The sequence below is a fragment of the Mchenga conophoros genome, linkage group LG3, assembly GCF_057382185.1.
Source record: "Mchenga conophoros isolate Kocher_MC1m ecotype Shallow Benthic linkage group LG3, M_conophoros_male_GT1.1, whole genome shotgun sequence".
Classification (NCBI taxonomy): Eukaryota; Metazoa; Chordata; class Actinopteri; order Cichliformes; family Cichlidae; genus Mchenga; species Mchenga conophoros.
This window is the reverse complement of record NC_140528.1, coordinates 32809462-32835584: the sequence shown is the minus strand read 5'-3', so window position 1 is coordinate 32835584 and position 26123 is coordinate 32809462. Positions and strand designations below refer to the sequence as shown.

The window sequence follows — 26123 nt, the reverse complement described above, 5'->3', positions numbered from 1 at the left end:
AATCGTCTTGCGTTTCACGCATGCGCAGGACTGGAACGTAAGCGTTTTCAGCCGTCTTAATGTGGACGCACAACTCTGTGAAAATGACTGAAAACACTAGTGTGGACGCGGAGCGCTGTTTTCAAATCTATCCGGGCGAGTGTGGACGTAGCCTAAGTGGCACCATGGAGAAATGAGGTGGCGCTCTAGACCCTGATGAAGTGAACAGAGTGAAGATTTGTGTAGAAGCAGGAAGTGTGATCAGCTGCACTCACCACTGTTGCTGAGAGAAACCTGATGGACTCCAGTGAATCTTCTTTTAGAGACAAACAGGACTCGACTGCAGCTCTGCTGCTGCTCTCTCACACTTTCACTTCTGCAAAATGACGTTGAGCTTCTTGTTTTTCAGGTGTTGCTCCGCCTCTTCTTGCCTCTCCCTTTACAGGAATCAGCCGGTCTGTACTCAGTGACTGTGTGCAGCGGGTGGGAGGAGTGAGGAGTGGTGTGTGGGTTCACACAGTAATGACGGCCTCAGGTGATCAGGAGAAACTCACCTGGATTTCCTTTTTCCACAGCAGACTGAGAGCTTCAGGTGGACCCTGAAGGAGGTCTCAGACACAGGTGGTAAAAGTACACACAGTGTGTACTGAAGTAGAAGTACTACTGTTAAAAATACTCCAAGTACTAATTCAACTTCTTTACTCAAGTAAAAGTAAAAAGTACTGGCTGTGAAATGAGAGTAAAAAGAGCTGATTGAAGAACATTTCTAACACGTGTTTATACAAAGCTAACTGAACCATGTGCTGCATCAACGTGATAATAAAATAATATTATTCACTTTGTTTCTGTCTAAATTTGAATTCTAATAAATATTTTAGCTTGAAATAAGTGAAAAAAATCTGCCAATGGAACAAGTTAAAACTCTCTATTTTTTCTCTGGTTTCAAGATTCACTGTCTTGAAAAAAGTTCATATCCGGTTGCGGACTCCCTCAGACGTCGGTGCGTTGTTGGTTCTTTGTGTCCGGGGATGGGCGTCCAGGTACACACCGGCTCACTCCTTGGTGGGTGCTTATCGGGGCCTGGAGCCTGGGGCTCGCTCGGGCCACTTTGTGGGTGGGGTGCCTCGGTCACTCTGGCACAGCTGGCTGCCGGCGGAGCTCACGGGCGCGTCACTGCAACCCCCCCTGGCTTCTGCTCCGCGGCTGCTGAGTGAGCCCTCATCTGGGACTCTCCTCAGCTCTTTCTGGGACAGTGGCGCGGCTGCCCCTCTGTGGGTCTTCCTTGGTCTCTTGTGTTCTGGGGGCCTCTGGATGTCTGGAGTTTTGATCTCCTCCATACCTGCTTCATGCCCTGGAGGACGGGGCTGTGGCCCCCCCACACCCTCTAGCAGATCATTACATGAAGGAACCTTTTAAAAACAAGCGCGTCCATGCTCACAGGTGTACACACGGGTGATCACACCCACAAACTACACCCTTTTTGGCTCCTACCTTAAGGTCAAGGTCAAATTTATTTATATAGCACATTTCAAACAGCCGATGCTGCACAAAGTGCTTAACAATATAAAAATGGTATTAAAAAGCAACAATGTAATACAATAATAACAATAAAAAACAATAATAGGACAGTAAAAGAATTAAAACAATAACTAAACTAATTCAAATAAGACCAAAATGTTTGGGTCATAGTGTGTTAAAAGCCAGGGCATAGAAATCTGTCTTTAGTAAAGATTTAAATTGCTCAAGTGTTTGTGCAGATCCAATATTTAAGGGGAGACTATTCCAAAGTCTGGGACCTGCCACAGAGAAGGATCTATCACCACAGGATTTGAGGTTAGTCCGTGGGATGGACAGCATTAGTTTTGAGCTAGACCTCGTGGTTTTTCCTGGAGCATAGGCAGAGAGGAGCTCAGACAGGTAAGGAGGGGCTCGGGCGTTAAGTGACTTAAAAACAAAAAGTAAAAGTTTAAATTGGATCCTGTAGGAGACAGGAAGCCAGTGTAAAGAAGCTAAAAGTGGGGTTATATGCTCTCTCCGTTTGGTACCAGTTAGCAGGCGAGCAGCTGCATTTTGAACCATCTGAAGATGATGGATGGTGGCCTGATCTAGACCATAATACAATGAATTGCAGTAGTCCAATCTGCAAGTAAGAAAAAGGTGAATAACACGCTCAAAGACATTAGCCGGAAGGTATGGCTTTACCTTGGCTAGCTGTCTTAACTAAAAAAAACAGGACTGAACTACTGCACTCACCTGCTTATTCAATTTAAAAGAACCATCAATATAGACACAGAGGTTTTTTACATGTGTTTTACAATACGAGGAAAGGGGCCCAGAGTGCTGTCGATATGATTAAAGTTGCCAAAAATGACAACCTCAGTTTTATTTTCATTTAGCTTTAAAAACTTTAATGACAACCACTGTTTGACATCATCAAGGCAGCGTAATAAGAGCTGGGGATGGTCTGACCCTGCTTTTAAAGGTAGATAAATCTGCAAATCATCAGCAAAACAATGAAATGAAATGCTGTACCGCGAGAAGATGGAGCCCAATGGCAACAAATAGAGTACGAACAGAGCAGGACCCAAAATAGAGCCTTGAGGTACACCGTATTTAAGAGGGGCTATTTTGGAGTTGTGGGGGCCCATACTGACATAAAAAAACCTTTCTGACAGATAGGACCGAAACCACTGTAAGGCAGATCCTTTTAGGCCAGCATGAAATTCTAGCCGTGATAACAGGATGTCATGGTCGACCGTGTCAAAAGCTGCTGACAAGTCCAACAATAAAAGGGCAGCAGGGCTGCCAGAGTCCAGAGCTAAAAGAATAGCGTTAAAAATCCTTAAAAGTGCTGCCTCAGTGCTATGTAGGGATTTAAAACCAGATTGAAATTTTTCAGAGATCATATAAGAATCAAGGTGTGCCTGCAACTGTAGGTAGACCACTTTCTCCAAGACTTTAGAAAGAAAAGGAAGCTTTGAGATAGGCCTGTAGTTGGACAGAACAGTTGGGTCCAGGTTTTGTTTTTTAAGAAGCGGCTGAACTACAGCTTGTTTAAAGCATGATGGGACGCAGCCTGTAGCAAGGGACGTATTAATTAATCTCAGGATAAAAGGCCCAACAGTATTAAAAGTGCTTTTAAGCAAGCTCGGGGGAGACAATCAGAGGGGCAGTGTGATGATCTTAGGTTACTAACTACCGCGGTCAAGTCCTTAAGGGAGACGGGATCAAACTGCTCTAAGACAGCTGAGCACACAGGAGAAAGACTCTGATCTGAGGCAGCAGACAACGAGACAAGGGCCCTGATCAATAGGATCTTGTCATTAAAAAAATGCTAAAATATCATCGCACATACTTGGTGAAGAAGTGACTCCAGAATTATCACATAAACTAAGAAAGCGATTAAGAACGTTAAAAAGTACCTGAGGCCTGTGACTGTTTACTGACACTAAGTTTGAGACCTTAAAGCACACTGTGCGCTGTCGATCTTACGTGCTGCACAATAATGTTTAATATTTAGTATTACTGTTATAGTCACATAGATCATCGTGATGTTGTTTATACTATTGCTCTAGTCTTCCTCTGCTTGTTTTCTTTTTTCTTTCTCAACAGGTGATCAAGAGAAAGGAAAAAGAAAAAAAAGGTGATGAAGCAGATTTTCATCGTGTTTTCTCTCTCTCTCTCTTTTCCTTTTTCTTTCTCTCTCCTTCTGTTAACTTTCTTCTGAACTTTTCTTCTTGTTTTTCTTTCCCGTCCCCGAGTCCAGTCTGGCCTGATTACAATAACTTATAAAAATAACTAATAAAGATCAAATAAACTATGACAATCAAGTGGACCAGTATTGCAAAAGGCCCACTTGGGAAAGTAAATCTGTTGGGCATTTGTCTTGGCCTTCAGACATAATTCTGATTGCTACAGTGCCAGACAGGACACACACACACACACACACACACACACACACACACACAAAAGATAGACCTGAAAAGCTCAATTGAAGAAGCAAGTGGTCTCACCAGAATACCTCGGTACTTCATATAAGTTCCTGTTAGGCATAGCAACAAAGAGGAATAAGGATTAATATGTGAGTGGGGCACACAAAGGAAAACTACACTGACCAACATCTGCACCACCTGCATTTACTACAAGAAAGCCTATGACTCTGTGCCTCACACAGGGATCCTGGAAGTGCGCAAGATCAACTGGACTGCAAGGACCTTCATAAGTCACCATCAAGTGCATTATTTACCAAGGAGTTGCTCTGTCCTCACAGCTGTTTCTTGAAGACGTTTCATCCGAGAAGCTTCTTCAGTTCTAGGGTCGAACCGTGGAAAATCCCAGATTTAAGCCCCGTGGGAGTGTCCCCCCAAGAGGGACAATGGCGTGAAAACGGGTGTAGGTCACAATCAGCCAAGGTTTTTGGATGAGTTCATTGTGAACTTGTGCTTGTGAACTTTGGCATCCTCAAAAGAGTGACCTTTGTCCTTTAGATGCAGATGGACTGCTGAGTCTTGTCCTGTGGAGGTGGCTCTTCTATGCTGTGCCATACATTTATGAAGTGGCTGTTGGGATTCCTTAATCTTAGATAAGTAAAAGCCATATCTGAACCATGGCTGAATGAAGGCACCTGTGAAGCCAGAAGAAAGTGTAGAGAGCTGAACGTAAACGGAAGAAGGATGAACTTCAGGTGTCAGCAAATATTACAGTATTACTGGAATTCACATCCTGAAATGACTGCAAATTACAGACCTATTTCCAAATTGAGTTTTATCTCAAAGATTCTTGAAAAGGTAGTTTACAAGCCATGAATATCCATTTTTAGAAGAATGTTGTATTTCGGAAGTTTTTCAATCTGGTTTTAAAGCTTTGCATAGTACAGAATCTGCCCTTTTAAGAGTTTTTAATAATTTTTTTAGGAACTGCATCACATGACTGTGTTATGATCGTGCTTTTAGATTTAACAGCTGCCTTTGATACAGTGGATCATAAGATTTTAATTTGCAGGTTAGAGCAGGTGGTGGGTGTTAGGAGTACTGCACTGCAGTGGTTCAGATCCTAATTGGCAGACCAAACTTTCTCTGTGAAACTTGGTGAGCTTGTATCCTCTGCTGCTTCTTTTCAATGTGGGGTTCCACAGGGTTCAGTTTTAGGCCCGCTTCTTTTCTCCTTATATCTGATACCACCCGAGTATATTTTCAAGAAACATGGGGTTTCTTTCTACTGTTTTGCCGATGACTCCCAGATTTGTTTCCCACTTAAAAGATAAATGGTTTCTCAGTAGGCCCTCTGCTCAGATGTCTTGATGAAATAAGGGCCTGGGTGGCTTTGAACTTTTTACATTTTAATGAGCAGAAAACAGAAGTGATGGTTTTTGGTGGCACTTCTGAGACCACTACTATGGATCCTGGTTTGCTGGCGCAGTTTGTTAAACCAATCACCACTAACCTGGGAGTTTAAATGGAGGCAGATGATGAAGTTGAAAGCCAGGTCAGAGCTGTTGTAAAATCTGTCTTTTTTTCATTTGAGACAACTGGCAAAAATAAAGCCCATCTTATCAGAGCAGCTTTTTGAGACAGTAATCCATGTCTTTGTTACATCTAAGATAAGAGATGAGATAAGATGTACCTTTATTAGTCCCACATGTGGGAATTTTCTAGACTCCATTATTGTAACGCACTTTATAGTGGGGTTAGTGATGCATCTGTTAGGCGTCTGCAGGTTATGAAGCGCATCTTTTAACTGGAACAAAAAGGTCTGAGCACATTACCCCCATTTTAATTTCACTTACTGGCTTCCTGTCACAAACTGGTAGTAGGAACTCAAGAGCAGAGCGGTGTGACGTCTCCAAAAACAGTTTATTTACAGCACCAGTGCACGATATATACACTGAAGGGAAAATCCAAACTCCAGGGAATCACAGGGAAGCGCTCTCACACTCGCTCACGTCTTCTTGCCCAAACTCACACACGCTCACACGACAGGGAGGTCAGGAAAGTCTGTAGCAGAGGAAAGGGAAGTCACTCACAAATCACGAATCACAGGTATACTCAAGCACAGGTTCACAGGAGCTGGGAGAATCACTAACGTCTGTAGTACAATCATCCAGCGATGAGAGGATCTGTGTTCCAGCCTCAAATAGTGCTCCAGGTGATGACAGCTGATTGTTGACAGGTGTGTGGGCCAAGGGCGGGAGCCCACGTTGAGCTCCGCCCAGGCAGAGAGAGAGAAAACCAAACACCACATGCAGCCTTGTGGGCCGGCCGGGCAGGCACGGAGACCATGACACTACCTGTACATTTTAGGGTCCTTCTTAAAGTTCTTTATTTGTTTTTAAATCTCTTATAGCCTGCCCCCACCTCTCTGAGATGCAACAGCCATATGCACCTTCCCACTCCCTTAGTAAGCATTAATTTGCTTTGGCTGTAGCAGCTCCAAAGTTGTGGAACGATCTGCCCTTGCACATTAGGCAGGCTTCTTCTCTTTCTGAGTTTTAAACTCTTCTTAAAACACATTTTTTTGCTAGCGTGTTCAGCATTTTGTGAACCCTGGTTTTATTTTAAAGGGCTTTATAAATAAAGATGGTATCATACAGTATGGTAAAGTTAAATTAACACCTATAATTCACAGTTAAATAACAGTGGCCATTATGAAGTGTTACCCACTCAGTTCCTTTCTGTTACTGAATGAACTCCCACTGGTCACCATCAGCCTTTGCTGTGTTTGATTTGAGTATCACTCCCTCTGGTGGGCTGTACAGGTATTACATGTGAATGGAAGTAGATTTTTTGTTGTTGTTTTTGCTGTTTTCTTCAGTTTTGTAACTAGAATTTAAATCTATCCTATAATATTTATGATTAAAAGTTACATTTAAAGAGAAGTGAAAATAAAGATCAATCCCAGCTGTGCTTAGATGCACTTAGATGGTGGGAAAATAGTTAAAAGAGAGTGGGAATCAACAGATCCAAAACTGGAAACATTTAATTTTAGTGTTTCATGTTGAAAAAGTGTCATGATTAAAGTTATGCATAACAGATTAAAATCACAGATTTGAAGCAGGAAGTTTTTAAATGTGCAAATAGGTTATTTAGGTTTTTACTCTAATGAATGCTTCTTTCATTCAAACAGTTTCTTCTTTACTGGCTGAGGCTTTTGTGAACACTCCTCCTCCTCCTGCTTTTAAAGAAGTGTTTCCTCTTCCTGAATGAAAGCAATCCACAGGTGTGATGTGTGACATGGAGAGCAGCCAGAAAACACCTTTGGCTTCTTGGCAGGATTATTTAATCTCTTAGTCGGTTCAGGTTGAAGATTAACTTTGTAGATGTCTACTCTCTGTATAGCAACATGAAGATTTTGGATTTGTTTTTGATCCTCCTGTACGGTAAGAAAAGTTTCTTTTAAACTTATGACACACACACATATTTACACAAGCACACACACACTGGTTTTGCTTACAGAAACAGTCAGACAGGTTTGTGCATGTTGATCAGGAAGATAAGTTCTCAAATGCCGCAGGTTATTCTCGCATAGTTAAAGCCAAAAGAGAGAATTGTTTCTGTTTTAGGACCAAGTGTATGTTTGCACCAGACTTTTACCATAAGAAGTATGTAAATGAGAAAAAACTGAACTGTAGTCCTCTCATTTCTTTTAAAACAATGACGGGACTCAAACACAAACACACTGAAACTGAAGTCCAGCTGTAATCCAGGCCTGAGTTCTGAACAGTAAGACAGTCAGTGGGTAAAATATCACAGGCAAGGGGGAGAGATGACAGACAAAATATAAAAACAGCAAAGGTAAACACACACACACACACGGCATTATTATAGACAGGAGAAACGTCTTGGAAATAGTCTTTGAGGATGTAGAATCCACATCTGTCACTGGTGGGCAGATAAACTGAATCCGTTGATACAGCCATCCTTGGATGTGCATCTGAGGCAAATGATCAGACGGAGCAGGTGGTGGTCAACCTCCCGAGCAAACCACACCTCATCCAAAGTTTGGGCATGGAGGTGGTCACCACGTACAAGCTGCTGGGTGTTCACCTTAACAGTAACAATAACCTGGACTGAAGTCTGCAGGACATTACTGAGGATGTCTGCAATCTTTTATCCAGAGCTCTGCTGTGGAGGCGGCAGCAGAGAGAGGGGCAGGTAACGGCTAAATAGCCTGGTGAAGAGGGCCAGCTCTGTCCTGGACAGTCCCCTAGACCCCATAAAGGAGGTGGGTGGGCTATTATGCACAACATCTCTCATCCCTGCATGAGACTGTGGAAGGAGACTGTGGAAGGAGACTGTGGACGGAGACTGTGGACGGAGACTGTGGATGGAGACTGTGGATGGAGACTGTGGAAGGAGACTGTGGATGGAGACTGTGGAAGGAGACTGTGGATGGAGACTGTGGACGGAGACTGTGGATGGAGACTGTGGAAGGAGACTGTGGATAGAGACTGTGGATGGAGACTGTGGACGGAGACTGTGGATGGAGACTGTGGACGGAGACTGTGGAAGGAGACTGTGGAAGGAGACTGTGGACGGAGACTGTGGAAGGAGACTGTGGAAGGAGACTGTGGATGGAGACTGTGGACGGAGACTGTGGAAGGAGACTGTGGATGGAGACTGTGGACGGAGACTGTGGATGGAGACTGTGGATGGAGACTGTGGATAATAATAATAATAATAACTTTATTTATAAAGCGCTTTCAAACAAAGTGCTGTACAACTATTTAAAACTAAAAAGATAAAAAAATAATAATAATAAAAGCGATACATAGCAATACAGGTAAAAGACACAATACAAGTTAAAAACAGTAAGAATTTAAAAACTAAAAGCCATAGAATTAAGACTTGTAAGATAAGATGAACAAATGTGTCTTCAGCTTAGTTTTAAAAACCTCCACAGAGCATGCCTGCCTAACATCTTGAGGGAGGTTGTTCCACAGAAACGGGGCATAAAAAGAAAAAGCTCTCCAATTGTCTTTTTTCTGGCTCTAGGAACCTTTAGAAGGCCAGAGTCCTGAGATCGGAGAGCATGGGATGGAACGTAAAGATGTAAAAGGTCGGAGAGGTATGAAAGTGCCAGCCCGTTTAAAGCCTTGTAGGTGAGCAGCAGGACCTTAAAATCTGCTCGAACCTGACAAGGTAGCCAATGCAGAGATCTCAGAACAGGGTTAATGTGCTCAAATTCCCCAGTTCTTGTTAAAATGCGAGCAGCTGCATTTTGCACCATCTGGATGGAGCGCTATCACAGGTCCTTCATCCCGACAGAAGCCAGGCTGTAACATTATAAACAGGATGAACACTGTTTATAAATATGTGTGTATAACTATCACTGCCTTCACTTTATGTGCACATAAAACATCTTGTTGTATTTTTCTGCACATAGTAACCATTGAATCTTTTTATTATTTATTTTTTCTATTTTTATGTGGGATCAATAAGGTCTTTGTCTATGTCTGTGTCCTCAGTTTCCCAGTGTGCCTCAGGTGTAGAGGTACTAGAGGGGGCGGAGTTTGTTCTCCTGCCCTGTGAGTATCCTACTTTTGAAGAAAAAGAATCCACAGCTGTGTGGAGTCGCTATGACCTCAATCCCTCCACAGTGCACCTGCGTCGACGAGAAGGCGATGACCTCCAGAACCAAAATGAGCAGTTCAGCGGCCGAACATCGATGAATCCTGACGCTCTGGAAACCGGAGACCTCAGTCTCACTCTGAAAAAGCTTCAGCTGTCTGACAGCGGCAGCTACACCTGCACCGTCCGTAAGTTTGGAGTAGAACTGGGTCAGTCAAGAGTGGAACTGCAGGTTCAGCGGGTCAAAGGTGGAGGTCAGTGCAAAGAGATTCAAAATCACATGTAGTGTCACAGAGTGTTAATCATTTTATGTTAACATCATGTAATGTTCATGTTTTCATTGTGTTATAAGTTCCCATCAGTGTCCCAGTGGCTCTGGGTGTCCTGGCTGTAGTTGCAGCTGTCATCGTGGGTGTTGGAGTTCACTTCAGAGGCTATTTTAAGAAAGGTATGTTGTGTATGTGTGACGTGTTTGCATTGTGAATAATCTGAATCATCCCTAAACCTCAGATTTATTTTACTTGACTTGTAGTGTTTTTTCTTCTTCTTAATCTATTAGTTATGTTAATAGGTGGTTTTAATTGTCTCCTTTCTTTCAATAAAACACAAACCAGTGTTTCCCCATGTTTCATGTTCTTAAGGAATCCTCCAGCGCATTTTGCAGAACAGGCTCCCCTCACACACTTTACATGTCAAACATGGGGGCTTTGACAGACTGCGTGCACAAATCATTATTTGTTGTTCTTACTTCACAGTCCCACAGGTGGATGTGGATTCGGGGGTGGAGTCTGTTCAGCTGCCCTTTATAACCACAGTTTACCGACATGAAGATGTAACTGTAGAGTGGACTGACAGCTCCAACAGGATAGTGCACGTCTTTAAAAACGGCTCTGACCACCTTGAAAAACAGCACTGGTTTTACAGAAATCGAACAATGATGAGGAAAAACCTGCAGATAGCTGTGGACCTCAGCCTGACTCTGAAATACCCGACAAACAGAGACGCACTCACCTACACCTGCACCGTCTACAGGGGGGGAAACATCCTAAAGAAGAAACAAGTGAAGCTCTACGTCAGAGGTGAGTGCTGTAGACAGAAGATGAAGATGTGAGTCATGAATTAAAGAGCTTGGTGACCACACTGATAATCTGTCCCTGAGGTGAACAGGACTTGATGAGTGAGCTACAGTAAGATCTATTAAGTTAGGTTTTTCAACCATTACTTTTTTATCAGCTCAAACTGAAGATGTGACACAAGTCCAAGAAATTGAGGAGTTTCAGAGAAATTTATAAAATGATTTAGAATGAAAATATTATAATGATAATGTTTTTGAGTCAATGTCAGCCTGAAAGCACCAGGATTTTAAGGATCAGATGTTTTCTTAAGGAAACTCACACGAGCTTCTTCTATTTCTTCTATTCCACATTAAACAACCTCATTAAAATGCTGCACGCTTTGTCTGGGCCTGCATAGCCCAGAATAATAGCTTATTTAACAAAAGTTCATATTAATCTGCATGTAGAGAGAAAATTCAAAGGAAATATTAAGTAGGCAAGCTCACATGATGGTATATTAACGTTTCCTCAGTGGAGCAATGGGACAAATCCCAGGCTGCAGCCAGTTTTCAGTGCAGATGTTTCACTTCATCCAAACAAAATGTTCTCAGTGCTGATGATGCTGTGTTCAGCTCATTGTGGTATTTTTTCTCCTTTCAGTCCCCCTGGTGGAGGTGGAGCAGGGGGTCGAGTCTGTGCAGCTGCCCTGCAAAACCAAACTTCACCTGCTTAAAGGCAGTAAAGTGGAGTGGACCTGCATTTACATCCGGACCACAAAGGTCCACGTGAATGAGAACGGCTCTGACCAGCCTGAAGAACAAGACCACTTTTACAGAGACCGAACGAAGATGAATGAAGACCTGCTGAAAACTGGAGACCTCAGTCTGACCCTGAGATACCCCACAGACAGAGACAACGAAGTCTACACCTGCACCGCCTACAGCAGCGAGGGAAACATCCTGCTGAAGAGAGAAGTGAGGCTTCGAGTCAAAGGTCAGAAATGAATTTAAGTCAGTTATTTATACAGCACCAAATCACAACAACAACTGCGTCAAGGCACTTTATATTATAAGGTAGTTCCTTCAATAATACAGAGAAAACAGAGAAAAACCCAACAATCATATGAGCCCACTATGGGTAAGTGCTTTGGTGATAGTGGGAGGAAAAACTCAGTTTTAACAGGAAGAAACCTCCGTCAGAACCAGGACTGGGGCGGCCATTTCTGACCCATTCCAACAAAACGATGGCTGATAAACACACGTGCTGTGGTAGAGAGGCAGAGGTTATTAATGACTAATTATAACATTCAGAGAGGTGTATTAGTGTATTAACACATCATCACAACCACAATCAACACAATCATCATCTCGGCTCCTCTGACGACCTGTTTGCTGTTGCATGCTGCTGAAAGGCAGTGGGGAGAGGGGACACTCGGGCAGTGCATTTATCACGTATAATGTGTTTCCTGGATACACTGCTGCTTTTACAGCATTCAGAGATCAATGGCTCCGTGTCAGAGCTGGCTATGAACTTCAGACGGATCAGACTTTAACTTAACAAAAAAGTTATCAGTAGTTCTTTTCATCTTTCCTTATTACCCACACCTACATCCACTCTGTCAGGCCCAGGCTGCTCACTAGGGCTGGGTATCATCACTGATTTCTATAATCCCTTTGATTCCGATTCACGAGGTCCCGATTTGATTCAATTTAGCCTCAGACAGTCAGAAATATTATAATTCTGATCATTTATCAGCACTGATACATGTGAGACTTCATCACAATTGTGAGCATCACAGCAGATGTCTTTGTGTCAGAGTAACTGAGGATAAAACACAGAAAAACATGAAGGAGATTTTCCTGGTCTGTCGTTTTATAGCAGATAACCTTAAAAATATTCTGCAGTAGATCAAAAACTGTAGAAAACCATGAATCGACATATGAACATTACCTGATGCTGCTGAAGTTGTCATGGGCCGTGGTGCGCGGGCACGAAAGGATCCAGGCGCAGACTCCGCGCTAACAGAAAAAACACTTTATTGTACCAACGAAAGGCGACCTGGGGAAACTAGGGAGCAAAGCAAGAAACTAAAAACCCGGGGAAACAATGACACGAGGAAGCCGGGATCGGGATGGTGGGAGGCTGCAACAGAAAGGGGAGATGATTACTAGGGAGCCGGGAAGCGGGGAAAACACATCTGGACTGAGTTAGAGTAGGGGCTTACGATAGAACGGGACCGTGGGAGCTCGGGAGGGAAGTGTGGCAGTCTGTGGGGCAGGAAGTCCGTGGGAATAGCGAATGGGCCAGGTGAGCACCGCGAGATCCAGTTGAGCCGGAGGACAGGCAGGTAGCAGACGCCGAGTAGAAACCTGGACAGAAGTAGGCAGGTAAAACACAGTTCCAATCCAGAAGAGAATGCACGCTTTTCGTGGAAGTCTGGTTACCACTGTGGTGGTGACTAACGGACTGGCGTGGAGCATCTGTCAGCGCCGGGTTAAGTAGATCTCCGTGTAGTCACCGTGATGGAGAGCAGGTGTGCTGGTGATGGCCCAGCCCGGGGGTGTGGCTACCCAAGCATCACGCATTCCACAGACACAGGACCATGGACCATGACAGAAGGGAAGCAGAGCAAAGTTACAGAGGTTCTTTTTAAAAGTGGAATTAATGATGACATTTATCAAATGTGAGTTGTAGTTTGGATCTTGTCTGTGAAGCTTCTCAGTGATCCAGGTCATCGTAGTCTAAGGAGTGTGGAAAGGAAAAACATCTGGACTTCTTTAAGTTGCTTGAAGATGTTTCACCTCTCATCCGAGAAGCTTCTTCAGTTCTAGGACCTAATTGGTCACACTCTAGGGACTCCCCGGCAGACTACACCTATTGCAGCATAACTAAGGGAGGATTCAGGGTCACCTGGTCCAGCCCTAACTATGTGCTTTAGCAAAAAGGAAAGTTTGAAGCCTAATCTTAAAAGTAGAGATAATGTCTGTCTCCTGAATCCAAACTGGAAGCTGGTTCCACAGAAGAGGGGCCTGAAAACTGAAGGCTCTGCCTCCCATTCTACTTTTAAATACTCTAGGAACAACAAGTAGGCCTGCAGAGCGAGAGCGAAGTGCTCTAATAGGGTGATATGGTACTACAAGGTGATTAAGATAAGATGGGCCTGATCATTTAAGACCTTGTATGATTAGCATCCCACAGTGAAGTGCTCTGGGTAAACTGGTGTAAGATCCAATAAAGTCATTACTTGTCATCTTGTCATTATATGCTCCACTTTCTTGTAACTAGTTACCAAAATAGATTGTACTGATACAATACAATAGATACTTTATACCCAAAATGTGTTGAGATCAGGAGTATCTGTACTTCATTGATTTGATTGATCGCAATCTGTGTGTTACATGAACACACAGATTGTAGTTTTGGGTAAGTTTAAGGGTCCAAATATGTGTTTCACTCAATGATATACAGATGAATTTACACTTTTTATGTAATCTTTCTTTTTTGGATTTTTTTGTTAATAAATGGTAAATGGCCTGTATTTATATAGCGCTTTACTCAGTCTCTAAGGACCCCAAAGCGCTTTACACTACATTCAGTCATCCACCCATTCACACACACAGTCACACACTGGTGATGGCAGCTACAGTGTAGCCACAGCCACCCTGGGGCGCACTGACAGAGGCGAGGTGATAATTTGTCTCCCTTTATTAAAATCAAACTACCATAAAAATTAGAGACTCGTTCTTTCTTTGTGAGCAGTCCCACTCAAATCCTACTAAAGTGGACTGAAGGCAACAATTCAAAAGAAATGAAGAACAACCAATAAAATACATTAATCCTGAATTAAATGAGTGTAGTATATTTCATCTTTAGGAAATCAACACAAGCAAAGACAAATATCATAGTTTGAGCTTAAAATTGAATATTAAAGCTCTCTTTGGAATCATTGAATAAAACTGCTGCTGTGTCATGTTGTGTTTGTTGTCCTCTCAGTCTGTCAGGTGGACGGGGAGGAGGGGGCGGAGTCTGTCCAGCTGCCCTTCACAACCACAGAAAACCTGCCTGCAGATGCTGAAGTGGAGTGGTGGCGCTATGAACCTGAACCACCGATGACTGTTCACAAATATCACGCCGGCTCTGACCAGCCTGACGCACGAGACCAGTTTTACAGAGAGCGAAACGAAATGACAGACGACTCACTGAAAACTGGAGACCTCAGTCTGACCCTGAAACTCCCCACAGACAGAGACACTGGAAAGTACATCTGCAGAGTTGAGGGGAAAGGGATCAAGAGAAAGAAAACAGTTCTGCTGAGAGTGATGAGTCAGTGCAAATACCTATGAAATATTTGTTACAGTGTATTTGTTTAAAAAATGACAATAACAATAATTAAATGTAAATATCAGACTGCAGCATAAAGAAGCTTAATAAGGTGTTTTCTAGATTCACTGCTGTCTGTACAGCTCATGTTGTGTTTGTTGTCCTCTCAGACTGTCTGCTGGAGGTGGAGGAGGGGGCGGAGTCTGTCCAGCTGCCCTTCACAACCACACAAAACCTGCCTGAAGATGCTACAGTGGTGTGGGAACGTAAAGAACCTGAATACAGGAGGGTTCACGTGTATAAGAACGGCTCTGACCAGCCTCACAAACAGCACCAGGATTACAGAGACCGAACGAAGATGAATGAAGACCTGCTGAAAACTGGAGACCTCAGTCTGACCCTGAAACAGCCCACAGAGAGAGACAGTGGAGAATACATCTGTAATGTCTGCAGCAAAGAAAAATGCATTTCAAGAGAGACCACGGTGCTATTAAGAGGGCCGAATTCATGGTTCCATTTAGGGAGGCAAGTCTTGCAGGTCCCGAGGCAGGAAAACAGCCTCAGACTATCAGACTATCACCACCATATTTTACTGTTGGTATGAGCTTCCTTTTCTGAAATGCAGTGTGTAATGACACACACTCATCAGTCCAGGGTCTTTTTCCCCAAAAGTCTTGGAACTCTGCCACGCAGGCTGGTGTGCTCCAGTCCCTTTCTTAAAGTGTAGTCATGAGAAAGGGACTTTGATTTTAACTTGAACTAAAAGCTGATCCTAAACTAAGCACAGATCAAACTGATTGATCAGCCATCAGAGGAGTCGGATCAATGGAGCTGCTTCTGTTCCTGATGTCCCCTGTTTGATCCTGGACCTGAACTCTCCCTGCAGAGACAAGACAGTCAGACAGGGACAGACAACAAGAGACAAACTTATATTTTCATACTGACCTTTGACCTTTAAAGAAACAATTCTTTAGGAGACTATCTGGCCATCCGTTCTCATCTGCCCTGAAGCGCACTTGGTTTCTGCAGCCGGATAATTATGCAAAACACCCAAATAAGTCAAAGTTCTTACCTGAATCTGATTTATATGCTGTGACATGACCTTAAAAAGGTGGTTCATGCTTGAAAACCCAGCAATGTGGCTAAATTACAACAATTCTGCAACAGTGAGTGGGCTGAAAATCCTCCACAGTGCTGTTAAAGATTTATTGCAGGTTGTTACAAATGCTTGGTTGCAGTTATTTATTAAATTCAGGGGGCAATAGCTTTTTCTGACATGTTCATCTAGGTTTGGGTTTTTCCCCTTAATAATAAACACATTTATTTAGAAACTGCATTTTGTATTTACTTCTGTTCTTTGGATAATATTGTAATTCAATTAATGTTTTATCACTCACCTTTGAGTTCAGGTCAGGGGTTAACGTGTGATAATGAGAAATAACAGAGAAAAACAAAAGGAAGAAAAGGAAGGTGCAATGAGACATAGGAAATCATGATTCATGGCAAATGAAATTTATCAATAATTGAAAGCCATCCTGACAGTTATTACAAATTAATATTAGCAGGTTCAGTCCCAACTGATGACCTATAAAGATCTGTGTCATTACCAAAGTGTCACAAAAGAAACATCTCATGATGGGTAAAACCAGTGAGCTGTCTCAAAACCTTCACAACCATATTGTTGCAAAACATACTGAAGGTATTGGTTCTAAACTACTGGAGGTTCTAGTGAGCACTGTTGGGTTCTTAATGCAGAGGTAGAAAGAACATCATTTCACCATATATAATAATGATCAGAAGAGTCGTTGAAGAGCCAAGGTGCTACAGAAAAACCTGGAATCAGCAGGTATAATTGTTTCAAGAAGGCATGGCATGTAGGTCACCATCCATGGTGCCATTGCTGAAGAAAAAGCATGATGAAGAGCTTTTAAAGTTTGCTGAACATTTAGAGAAGCCAGTGAAATATGGTCTGGTCAGATGATCATATGATTGTTCGGTTTTTCTCTGTAGGGTCTACCTTACAATATAAAGGTGGTTGTTATTGTGATTGGTCGCTATATGAATAAAATTGACTGGAAATGAAAAGATGACTTGTCCATGGATACGCAGACTGGAGCATCCAGGAAATGATCCCATCAATTTTCCAACTGGGAAATGATCTGCTTTACCTCCTGAGTTGGTAGATTAACACCCCAAGTTGCTCTCTGATGCAAAGAATGAATGTTAGCATATCTTAGCTAGAAAGCACTAAAGCATAGAAACCAGTGCTTGTCTGGTTGAATGAGGCAAGTTCTTTAAAATGACCGTTGCTCTGAGCTGATGTCCTGAAACTGTTTGTGTCCACAATGTGGAAAAACCACGGCGATGTGTTTCCAGACTTTTGACTGGCAGCTTTCAAGACAATGTTTCATATATTCAGCTTCAGCTACGTGCTCTGATGTGTGACTTTCAGAAAAGAAGTTGGTGAAGATGTTCATGTGGCTCGTTGGTCTAGGGGTATGATTCTTGCTTAGGGTGCGAGAGGTCCCGGGTTCAAATCCTGGACGAGCCCACCTCACGTATGTAGAGTTACAGGGTAACCTCCTACATCTACTAACGAAACCTCTTAGAAATCTACAGCCTGAAATCACACGTTCCCATAGTACCTCACACAGATGTAGCTGAGAGATCTGATTTCCATTTCTTACAATTTTAATTCTCCAACAAGTTTTTTGAAGATAATTATTTGTCTTTCATGTTGGCCTAACAAAAGAACACAGAGTATTATTTTAGATTAAATCAGAGGGTTCAATCCAAACTTGTGCACAGAACTACAAAAATACACAGCTATCTATCAAATATTATAAATGTGTAACTCTTTGACACAACATTAACATAATGCATGTGGAAAAATGCACATACATTTCTTCCTTTTGCACAAAGGGACCAAGATTGAACATCAGTAACAATTAATACTTTACTATCACAAAAGAATCTAGTTCAGTGCATTATGCACACATTATCTACCAACTTAAATACAAGTTTACAAATTTGATTACAGCAAAAGTCTGAAATGTCAGCTGTTATTTGGAGTGTAACTAAAGCAAAAAAACAATTAGTTAGAAAAATAATGCTGTGAAATTATTTTAGTCCTTGCCAAGCTCAATACAGGAAGGCTACACAGATAAAGGTCAGTAAAAATAGTGTTCAAGCTTGTGGTTTATTTTCCGGCTCTACATAAGAAACGCTTCAACCACGAGTGATGGCAGTTCACTGATCATCATTTATAGATGTAAGCGACTGGTTGTTTGTGTAAACGAACTGCTGCTACTGCTCTAATCCAGCTGAGCACTCAAGACTCAGCTATTCACACACTGCTTTCTAAGCACCTTTATCAGACACTCACGTTTGGATGGAGGCGTCAGAAGAAATTTGGGGTTCAGTATCTTGCCTAAGAATACTTCAGCATGCAGACAAGAAGACACATTTAGAAGACAACCCACTGCATCACATGAGCCTCAGTCAGTGTTCACAGTGCACAGAGAGATCCTGCTGGTTTGCTGTTTATGCATTACTAATGTAGATTTATTGTTGACATGCGTGTTTAAGGTTCGGTGCCCAAACTGACAGTGACTGATGGCAACATTTAGACTGAAAACAAAACAATGAAACTCTGAGAGACACAGGACGATTATCGACTCTGTCCACACAGTGGAAAATTTGTTCTTAATAGAGGAAACATCGTCTACATAACAGACCCAGTCAGAAGTAGCGATGCGAAACACAGCCGCTGTGGTTTCCTGTTTGATGAAAACAGGTCGTCTGCCTTCATGTTCAGTCGTCATGTTACAGATACTAACTGAACTGAACCTTCAGCAGGTTTTGGACGTTTATGAGACAAATTTAAATCACAAACTTTCATCACTTTAATCCTGCAGGTTTGAAACTGTTTTCTATTATTAGAAAGATTCTTTGTGTATTTCAGGTAAAGTGTGATGCTCATATGTAAATAACATCTTGTTTTGTTTCCTGTCCAACTGGCCAGCCTTGAGATGAAACCAGTCATTTTTAACCAGGACATGTCCTTTAATGCACATATTAAACAAATATGTAGGACTGCTTTCTTCCATCTGAGCAACATCTCTAAAATTAGAAATATCCTGTCTCAGAGTGATGCTGAAAAACAAGTTCATGCATTTATTACTTCTAGGCTCAAAATCGTTTTCTGTGCCTGTCATGAACAGCTGTGTGGCAGGCAGAGGCAAGACCCAAATGCAGGACTTGGAAACAAAGGGGTCGACTAAAAGAGGCAGCGTTATTAATGTTAGAAGATACTCAGAAAGAAACATAAAAATACAAGAGAAACAAAAAAAGAAAATTAGAGAATATAAACAGGAAACTACGAAGGAAACATAGAACTCACAGAAGAACACAGCAAAACAGGCACGAGGGAGACTGAGGACCTAAACACAGGGATGGGATTACAAACACAATGAGACAGAACACAGAGAAAACAGACAAACGCAGGTACGTGAGCGGGGAGACTGAAAGAATAACAAAACACAGAGAAGAGGCTGGCACAGACTGGACACGAAGGAAATAAACATGAACAACAAGAAATAGAGAATAAGAAATATAAATAATGACGACTCTGACAAATAAGGGAACCTGAGCTCAAGAGACACCAATATAGAACCAGAACAAAGGTCATTGAAACAAGAGAACAAATAAACACATAGTCCATAACAAACACAAAAACTAGCTCAAAGACTGAGGACCATCACAGGACACTCTGTGTCAAACATGAGTGTTCATAAGTTCAGAGTATTGATCAGTTTGAAATGATGGAAGCAGCTCCTGAAAGTGACGACTCTTCACCTCGCAGTAGACCTTTGTCAGAGTTCAAGCTGCACAGACTCAAACCAGCAGCAGGTCGATTTCTTTAGTTCCCCGTCAATCCTGGTTCCTCAGGAGGAACTTGCTCCCACAATGACATCACTGTGTGAATGAATGGGAGTGAATGAAGAAAGGAGGAAGCTGATGACTGCCTGTAAATGTTCCCACGGTGACTGACAGAGTGAGACTGTCCACAGGAAGTCTGCAGGTCTGTCCTCAGCTTCCTGTTTACACTTCTTCTGTGGTGTCTGTGGTTCCTTTAGCTTCTGTAAAAATGGGACAGTTGAGTGTGCAGTCATGGTGCAGGTCACGAGAAGGGTGAGGCATTTATTGTCCTACCAACTTTAAAACCTAATTAAAATGTATATGTATGTAACAAATATACGAAACTTTAAACCTAATTTTTAAACTGAAGCTTAAAGAGAAAAAAGTTAATGATGGATTGCATTTATATAACACTTTTCTAGGCACCCAAAGTACAGTTCCACAGTCACTCTCACACACTGGTGGAGGCAGCTACAGTTGTAGCCACAGCTGCCCGGGGGCAGACTGACAGAAGCAAGGCTGCCATATCGCACCAGCGGCCCCTCTGGCCATCACCAGTAGGCGGTAGGGGAAGTGTCTTGCCATAGGACACAACCACCAGGACAGAGAGAGAGCAGGAGGGATCAAACCGGCGACCTTCCACTTATAGAGGAGCTTCCCAATCCACTGAACCACAGTCGCCCCGATAGTTCAGCATGTAATAACACTGGGACATGAGTCATATAGGTGCAGCCTCCCTACCTGTTTTCTCAGGGGTCTGAGTGATGATGTCAGCATTGGTCATGTGTGTTTTTGGGATGACATCATCAAGACAAGAACATGCCAATGAGTGACTGAATATCCGGGTTTTATTTACAACTCACTGAACTTGGATTTCCCATCAACCCTGTTTGCCTGCTGAACTGAATTCAAATATATATTGTTTTCATTTAATAATAATCCTGCAGAGAAATCTTAATTCTTATGAAGACGTTGTGAGGGGCTTCATGAATCTCTCTCTGAAAAAGAACTCATTTTGTTTCACTTTAAACACTAGTCACACAAAGAGATGAAGACAAGAAACAAAGTTAAGAACATCTTTTGCTGTGTGGTAACTTTACATCTTCCTTTGTTCAGTCCTGTATCTCAGCACCGGTATCTGCTGACATGCACTCTCTCTACTCTCAGACACTGTTTATCTCTACAGAGTCCACAACATTCAAATAGCTGCTAGACTGATCTTAAACACATAAAACACTTCATGGTTTATGTGTTTTACCTTTGATCATTTCCCACTGATCTCAACAAAGAAGCTCCGTCACAGAGAGCTTCTCTCAGCAGTTAACCACACCAGCAGCACCTGTTTTGATGTGGGTGAATGAACGCTCGACTCCGGGAAATATGAACTACTGACTCAGGTGACTTCACTATTTATGTGCTTTTACATCTGATTACTGCTACTACTGTGTATAACCCTCAGATTTACATGGCAATAAAAGAAATAATGTGGTCACTGAACTAGCTTCTCTTTATTTTTGAAAAGATACATCTGGATTAAAAACAAACCAAATCCGCTCAGATTATTTTTAATCTTCAGTTCAGGCCGACAGCTCCTGTTACACTGTGTCATTCACACAAACCTGAATTGACTCCCATCAAACACCGATCATATCTGTTTAAGCTGCAGGATTTCCTGTCTCAGTGCCACGTCTCTCTCTGCTGACTGCCTCATGTTATAAACACTGAACTGACCAACGAAACCACAGTACAGCTTTAATTATGAAACCAGTGACAGGTTTTACTGAGGAAACAGGAACCTAAAGAGTGAACTGCACCTGCATTCAGGTCCCACTTTCAAAACACTAGTTTGATAAATGTGAGAAGAAGATTCTCATTGTTTCATTGACCACATTTTACAAGCCCAATGAAAACTACTTTTGGGTTTATCTCTCATTGATGTCCCTCGCTAGAACACAGGTGAATGTGTACCTGCAGTGTTTGTCCTCAGACTGGAGTAAAGTACTTCAGGTTCGCTGGCTGGAGTCTTATTGGTCCAGGCTCTACTGGTGACCTCAGCATAGGTGACATCATTTACTGGAGCTGACTGGTATCTCCCTGCAAAGATGAAGTGATCTGAAAGAATACTAGTATTTGTGTCTGTGGAGTTTTAGTCTGAATCTACTTTCTAAGTGTTCTAAAAATAGAAACGCTGATGGAGGCTGTCTTGATGTGTCCAACATGATGACTTTGGATGAAAATTTGAGACAGATGCCATACCTGTGCGTTTCTTCCACAGAAGATGAAGTACAAACAGAACCAGAACCAATAGCACCAGGGAACCTATAGCAGCTACAATTGGGAATATGAGGGAGGAGGGGGGAGAGGGAGAAGGGGGAGGAGAAAGAAGGGTAGAAGAAGAGGAGATATGAGTGTTTGTGAGTGACGTTATGGTTGTTGTTGCTTCTTTTGTTGTTGTAAACAAGGCTGTGGTTGAAGGACCTGCAGGAGAGATGAGGAAGCTGGTTCAGTCAGTTTATCATCAGCTCAGCAGATTGGCTTTAAACAGGAAGTGATGTCAGTGTTCTGACCTCTGACCCTCAGAAAGCTCTGAGGAGATGATCCAAACTCATCAGTAGAACACCAGTAGAGACCATCATCAGACTGCTGCACGTTAATGGTGATGTTTTTCTCTGATTTAGGTCCAACAGGACGTCCATTAAAGTAGAAATAAGCTGCAGCTGTGCCACCAGTTTTCTTCTTACAGCGTAGAGTGACATCACTTCCTGTCCTCACAGGAAGTGCAGGGATCTCCAGGATCACATGTTTATCTGAAGAAAAGACCCACAGAGTGATGTAGAGGTGGTATAACAGTCTGCTGTTAGTCTGATGAAATGAATGACTTCATTACCTGATACAGTGATGTTGACTTCTTCACTCTTCTCTCCAGCTTCACCTTTACACCAGTAAACTCCACTGATTGGCTCGAACTGATCAAACAAACAGGATGAACCATTGAACCTCCCGAAGCCCCGCCCACCTGCTCCACATGACTCAGTCCCACTTCCTGTGTCCCTCTTCACCGTCCATCCATCAGAGCCCAGCTGACCTTCACATGTCAGAGACACTGAGGCTGCTGTGAAGAACTGCTGAAGGTTTGGACTGACGCTCAGAGAGACTGGAGGACAGACGGACAGTTTCTATCAGTGTTTACACTCAGTGTTTGTCCTGGACCATGGTGCACTTCATCTACTCACCTGCACAAACAGTCAGTGCAGACAGCAGCAGCACACACACACCTGCAACAGGTCAGAGGTCACTGAAGGTCAGAGGTCAATGAAGGTCATAGGATATTAAAGGTCAGAGGTCACTGAAAGAGAGTGGAAATTATGACCAGAAGGCAGTAATAGGCCTGGGAGAGCATCTTCTATGTTACCATGTTCACCCTTCACCCTGCTGTGATGGCACTTGTTTAGCCATTTGTCACATAGACTCTGGATGTTATATTTCAAAGCTGCACACTGGTTATCTGTGTAGGTCACAGTTAGGTAGTGATGGCCCGCTTGAAGCTGACGCTCCGGAGCGTGTGTCGAAAAAAACAACACACTGGTTCAGAAGCACTGTGTCGAGGCTTGCTTCGTTTGGCAAAAGTCACGTGACCAGTGACGTCCGAAGCTTCATTACGCACGTAACTGCTTCGGTACCTGATTCAAACGGATATAAGGAAGTGAATCATCCACGGGATTCGTGGAGTGTGTTGATGGTGACAGATAGCGACGAGGTGATCGTTCCACTGACAGATATGGAGCCAGCGAGGAAGAGAGGACGTTCTGGCGTGTGGGAATATTTTGAGTTGATTTTGCTCAATTCATTTTATCTGCCGAAGTGAAAAACTTGAAATGTCCAAAATCATGTTTTCATAATGTAAATATCATTACAGCATATGACTTTAGGAACACTTCCATGTGCATTAAAGCTAATGAAGACTACAAAAATGTATTTGACACTATACGTACATTACATTGCTACAGTTTAGAAAATCATTTTGTTTATTGTTTTTAGGTGATAGTCTGCAGGACCCAGGAATACCTGCATATCTACCAGCTTGCAGTGTAGTTCCTGCACTCCACAGCCTCTTCTGTTCCATGCAAGTGGATTTTCTCCAGGGCAGGAGAAACTATTTCTAAGAAAAGAAACAGACTCAGCCAGCGCACAGTAACACTAATCCTCTTTTTAAATGTAAATAACAAAAGGGCTACCTGACATAGAGCATGTTTTTACTTTGCAAGTTCTTGATTAGGGGTGGGTTTTGATTATCGCCTTTCTGATTACAATCCATGCTAAATTGAATAAAGTGATATTGATTCATTAAAATCCCGTGTCGATTTGTAAATTAACGTTATTATGCCTGAAACGCCAGCATCTCAGGTTAAACCTCACAACATGTCGTCAAACACCATGCAGCTAAAACAGTAACTGGGAGCAGGTTTACGGATTCTGCATACAAACGTGAACACAGAGCGCGGACCCGACGCGTCAGAGTCAGATTTTGATGTGTCGTCGGGTCCGCGCTGTGTTTGCCTCTTTTTTCTTCGCTGGCTTCTGCAGCTGCAGGTTTCATAACTCTCTGTTTACATCTCTAATTAAGTCTCACATGTGTCAGCTTTCTTTTAATAGATACGAAATTATGGATATATACTGTTAAATGATCAGAATTGTAATATTTCTGACTGAGGCAAAACTTTCCAGATTCCAATCAAATTGAATCGGATCCTGTATCGAATCAAAATGATTCTACAAATCAGTGACGATGCAGCCGTACTCAGCTTCCTAAGCATTTTCCCTTTCCAGTTCACAATCAATCCCACCCCTAGGTCAAAAATATGTATAGGACAATTGGCCTCATCTAATATTTTGTATGAACCTGTCCAGCTGTGATTAAATGACAAGTAGATGGAGGCAGGACTCCACAGCAGGGGCATACTCCATAATGTGTTGTGCATTATCATATGTATATTATATATATTGCTCACTTATTGTATTTACCAACATCAAGGAGTTATGAGCAAAGAAAGGCCACACCATAGTGCATGTTTAAATAGGGAAAGTTTATTGATCAAAATGTATTACGCAAATACGCATTACATTTTTTTCAGCCCCCCAATCGAGTAAACAAAACCAATTACATGTTCAAAGCAACGGAACGGTGGCCCAATATCAGAGAGAACTCCACTCTTGAGTGAGCAGTGATAATTGAGCAGTCCGTTTTATTTTGCAGATTCAAGCTGCTCTTCAAAATTTTCACCACCAGATGTCACCGGAGAGGACTGTGTTGAAAAGCTTCGAGTAATGAACCGTTTTTCAATACAAGCTTCAGTGCTTCGGAAAGCTTCATTTGGCCATCACTACAGTTAGGTGTTGTGAGAAAGTTGGTGACACCCAGTTGGTGGGGAGGTCCTGGTGGTGAAGTCTTCTGTTCTCCTGTGTCAAGGGTGCAGACAACAGCTGTTGAAACACCTTCTCTTTTAACGTCTATTCAACTAAATGCTGTGCTATTTATCTTTAGTGACTGTGTACCCTCTCTCTCTCGTGCTCATAAGAATAAAAATGAATAAAAAGTTGTTGATTACTTCTACTCATGTGACAAAGTGCATGAGTAGACTCAAACAAATGTATTATTATATTTTACGTCACAGAACACTGAGGCCAACACTGAAGCCATGGAACAAACTGTGATGGGAGTGTATGTCATACATCTGGAGGGTGCGGAGCCTGGAGATGACCCAGAGAACATCGGTGTCCTGATTGAAGGCGTGGAGGTTCTCACTGGTTTGAGGAGCATTGCAATTGCTTGTGCTCTGTTATTTGGACTGATATACTGTCTGAACCTAAGCTACCCACCGGAGCTCAAATGCACTTTTGAAGTCTTGCAAAAGATTATCATGAAGCTGGATGGACAGAGGTTGTCATCCAAGGCACAGTTCCTAAAAAACAAGCTAATGGGGTGAATGAGCTTGAAACAGACTCAGGCAAGCCAGATATTTTTTTTCAAGGTTTCTGCAATGCAAATATTGCATTGAACATAGTTTTATGTTCATATAAACTATATGGTTTGCTCTGTGGCTATTACACAAAGATTGTTCGTTCATAACTTAAAGTCTTATACACTTGAAGTGTAAACACTGATTTTTGCCAGATGGCAATTGTTACAAAGGCAAATGCACACTGGTTTTCACAAATTGTTTGAGTGGAGCAGTTATAATCAAAATTGAATGTTTTCTCCACACGTTAAATAGCATAAAGTCAC

General features: G+C 42.4%; 2 protein-coding genes, 1 non-coding gene and 1 pseudogene across 3 annotated transcripts in view; 2 read left to right on the top strand and 2 right to left on the bottom strand.

Moving 5' to 3' along the window:
* LOC146578226 (E3 ubiquitin-protein ligase TRIM21-like) overlaps window positions 1-26123 on the bottom strand; it is a 38838-nt pseudogene that overhangs the window by 3990 nt on the left and 8725 nt on the right.
* On the top strand, window positions 7212-16581 carry LOC146578229 (uncharacterized). Its single transcript, XM_085268632.1, has 7 exons — window positions 7212-7354; window positions 9443-9799; window positions 9898-9993; window positions 10301-10624; window positions 11261-11593; window positions 14594-14923; window positions 15091-16581. The coding sequence occupies exons 1-7, from the start codon at window positions 7318-7320 to the stop codon at window positions 15522-15524; spliced, it is 1911 nt and encodes a 636-aa protein (XP_085124758.1). The 5' UTR covers window positions 7212-7317; the 3' UTR covers window positions 15525-16581.
* trnap-agg (transfer RNA proline (anticodon AGG)) lies at window positions 17400-17471 on the top strand. Its single transcript has one exon. It is a non-coding gene; the product is annotated as a tRNA-Pro (tRNA).
* The window catches only part of LOC146578225 (uncharacterized), a 28457-nt gene continuing 21089 nt past the window's right edge, over window positions 18756-26123 (bottom strand). The window contains exons 3-7 of the mRNA XM_085268603.1: window positions 22728-22994; window positions 22408-22647; window positions 22097-22318; window positions 21809-21934; window positions 18756-20061 (exon numbers count right to left, since the gene is read on the bottom strand). Of these exons, the coding sequence (XP_085124729.1) occupies window positions 20024-20061; window positions 21809-21934; window positions 22097-22318; window positions 22408-22647; window positions 22728-22994 (893 nt within the window). The 3' untranslated portion in view covers window positions 18756-20023. The remainder of the gene's footprint in view (window positions 20062-21808; window positions 21935-22096; window positions 22319-22407; window positions 22648-22727; window positions 22995-26123) is intronic.

Bases quoted from the DNA above. Each gene is read 5' to 3' on its own strand.
- LOC146578229 (XM_085268632.1), top strand. From the start codon at position 7,318: ATGAAGATTTTGGATTTGTTTTTGATCCTCCTGTACG. The intron at 7,355-9,442 runs GTAAGAAAAGTT...CTGTGTCCTCAG, and splicing joins GTTTTTGATCCTCCTGTACG to TTTCCCAGTGTGCCTCAGGT. The intron at 11,594-14,593 runs GTCAGAAATGAA...TTGTCCTCTCAG, and splicing joins AGTGAGGCTTCGAGTCAAAG to TCTGTCAGGTGGACGGGGAG.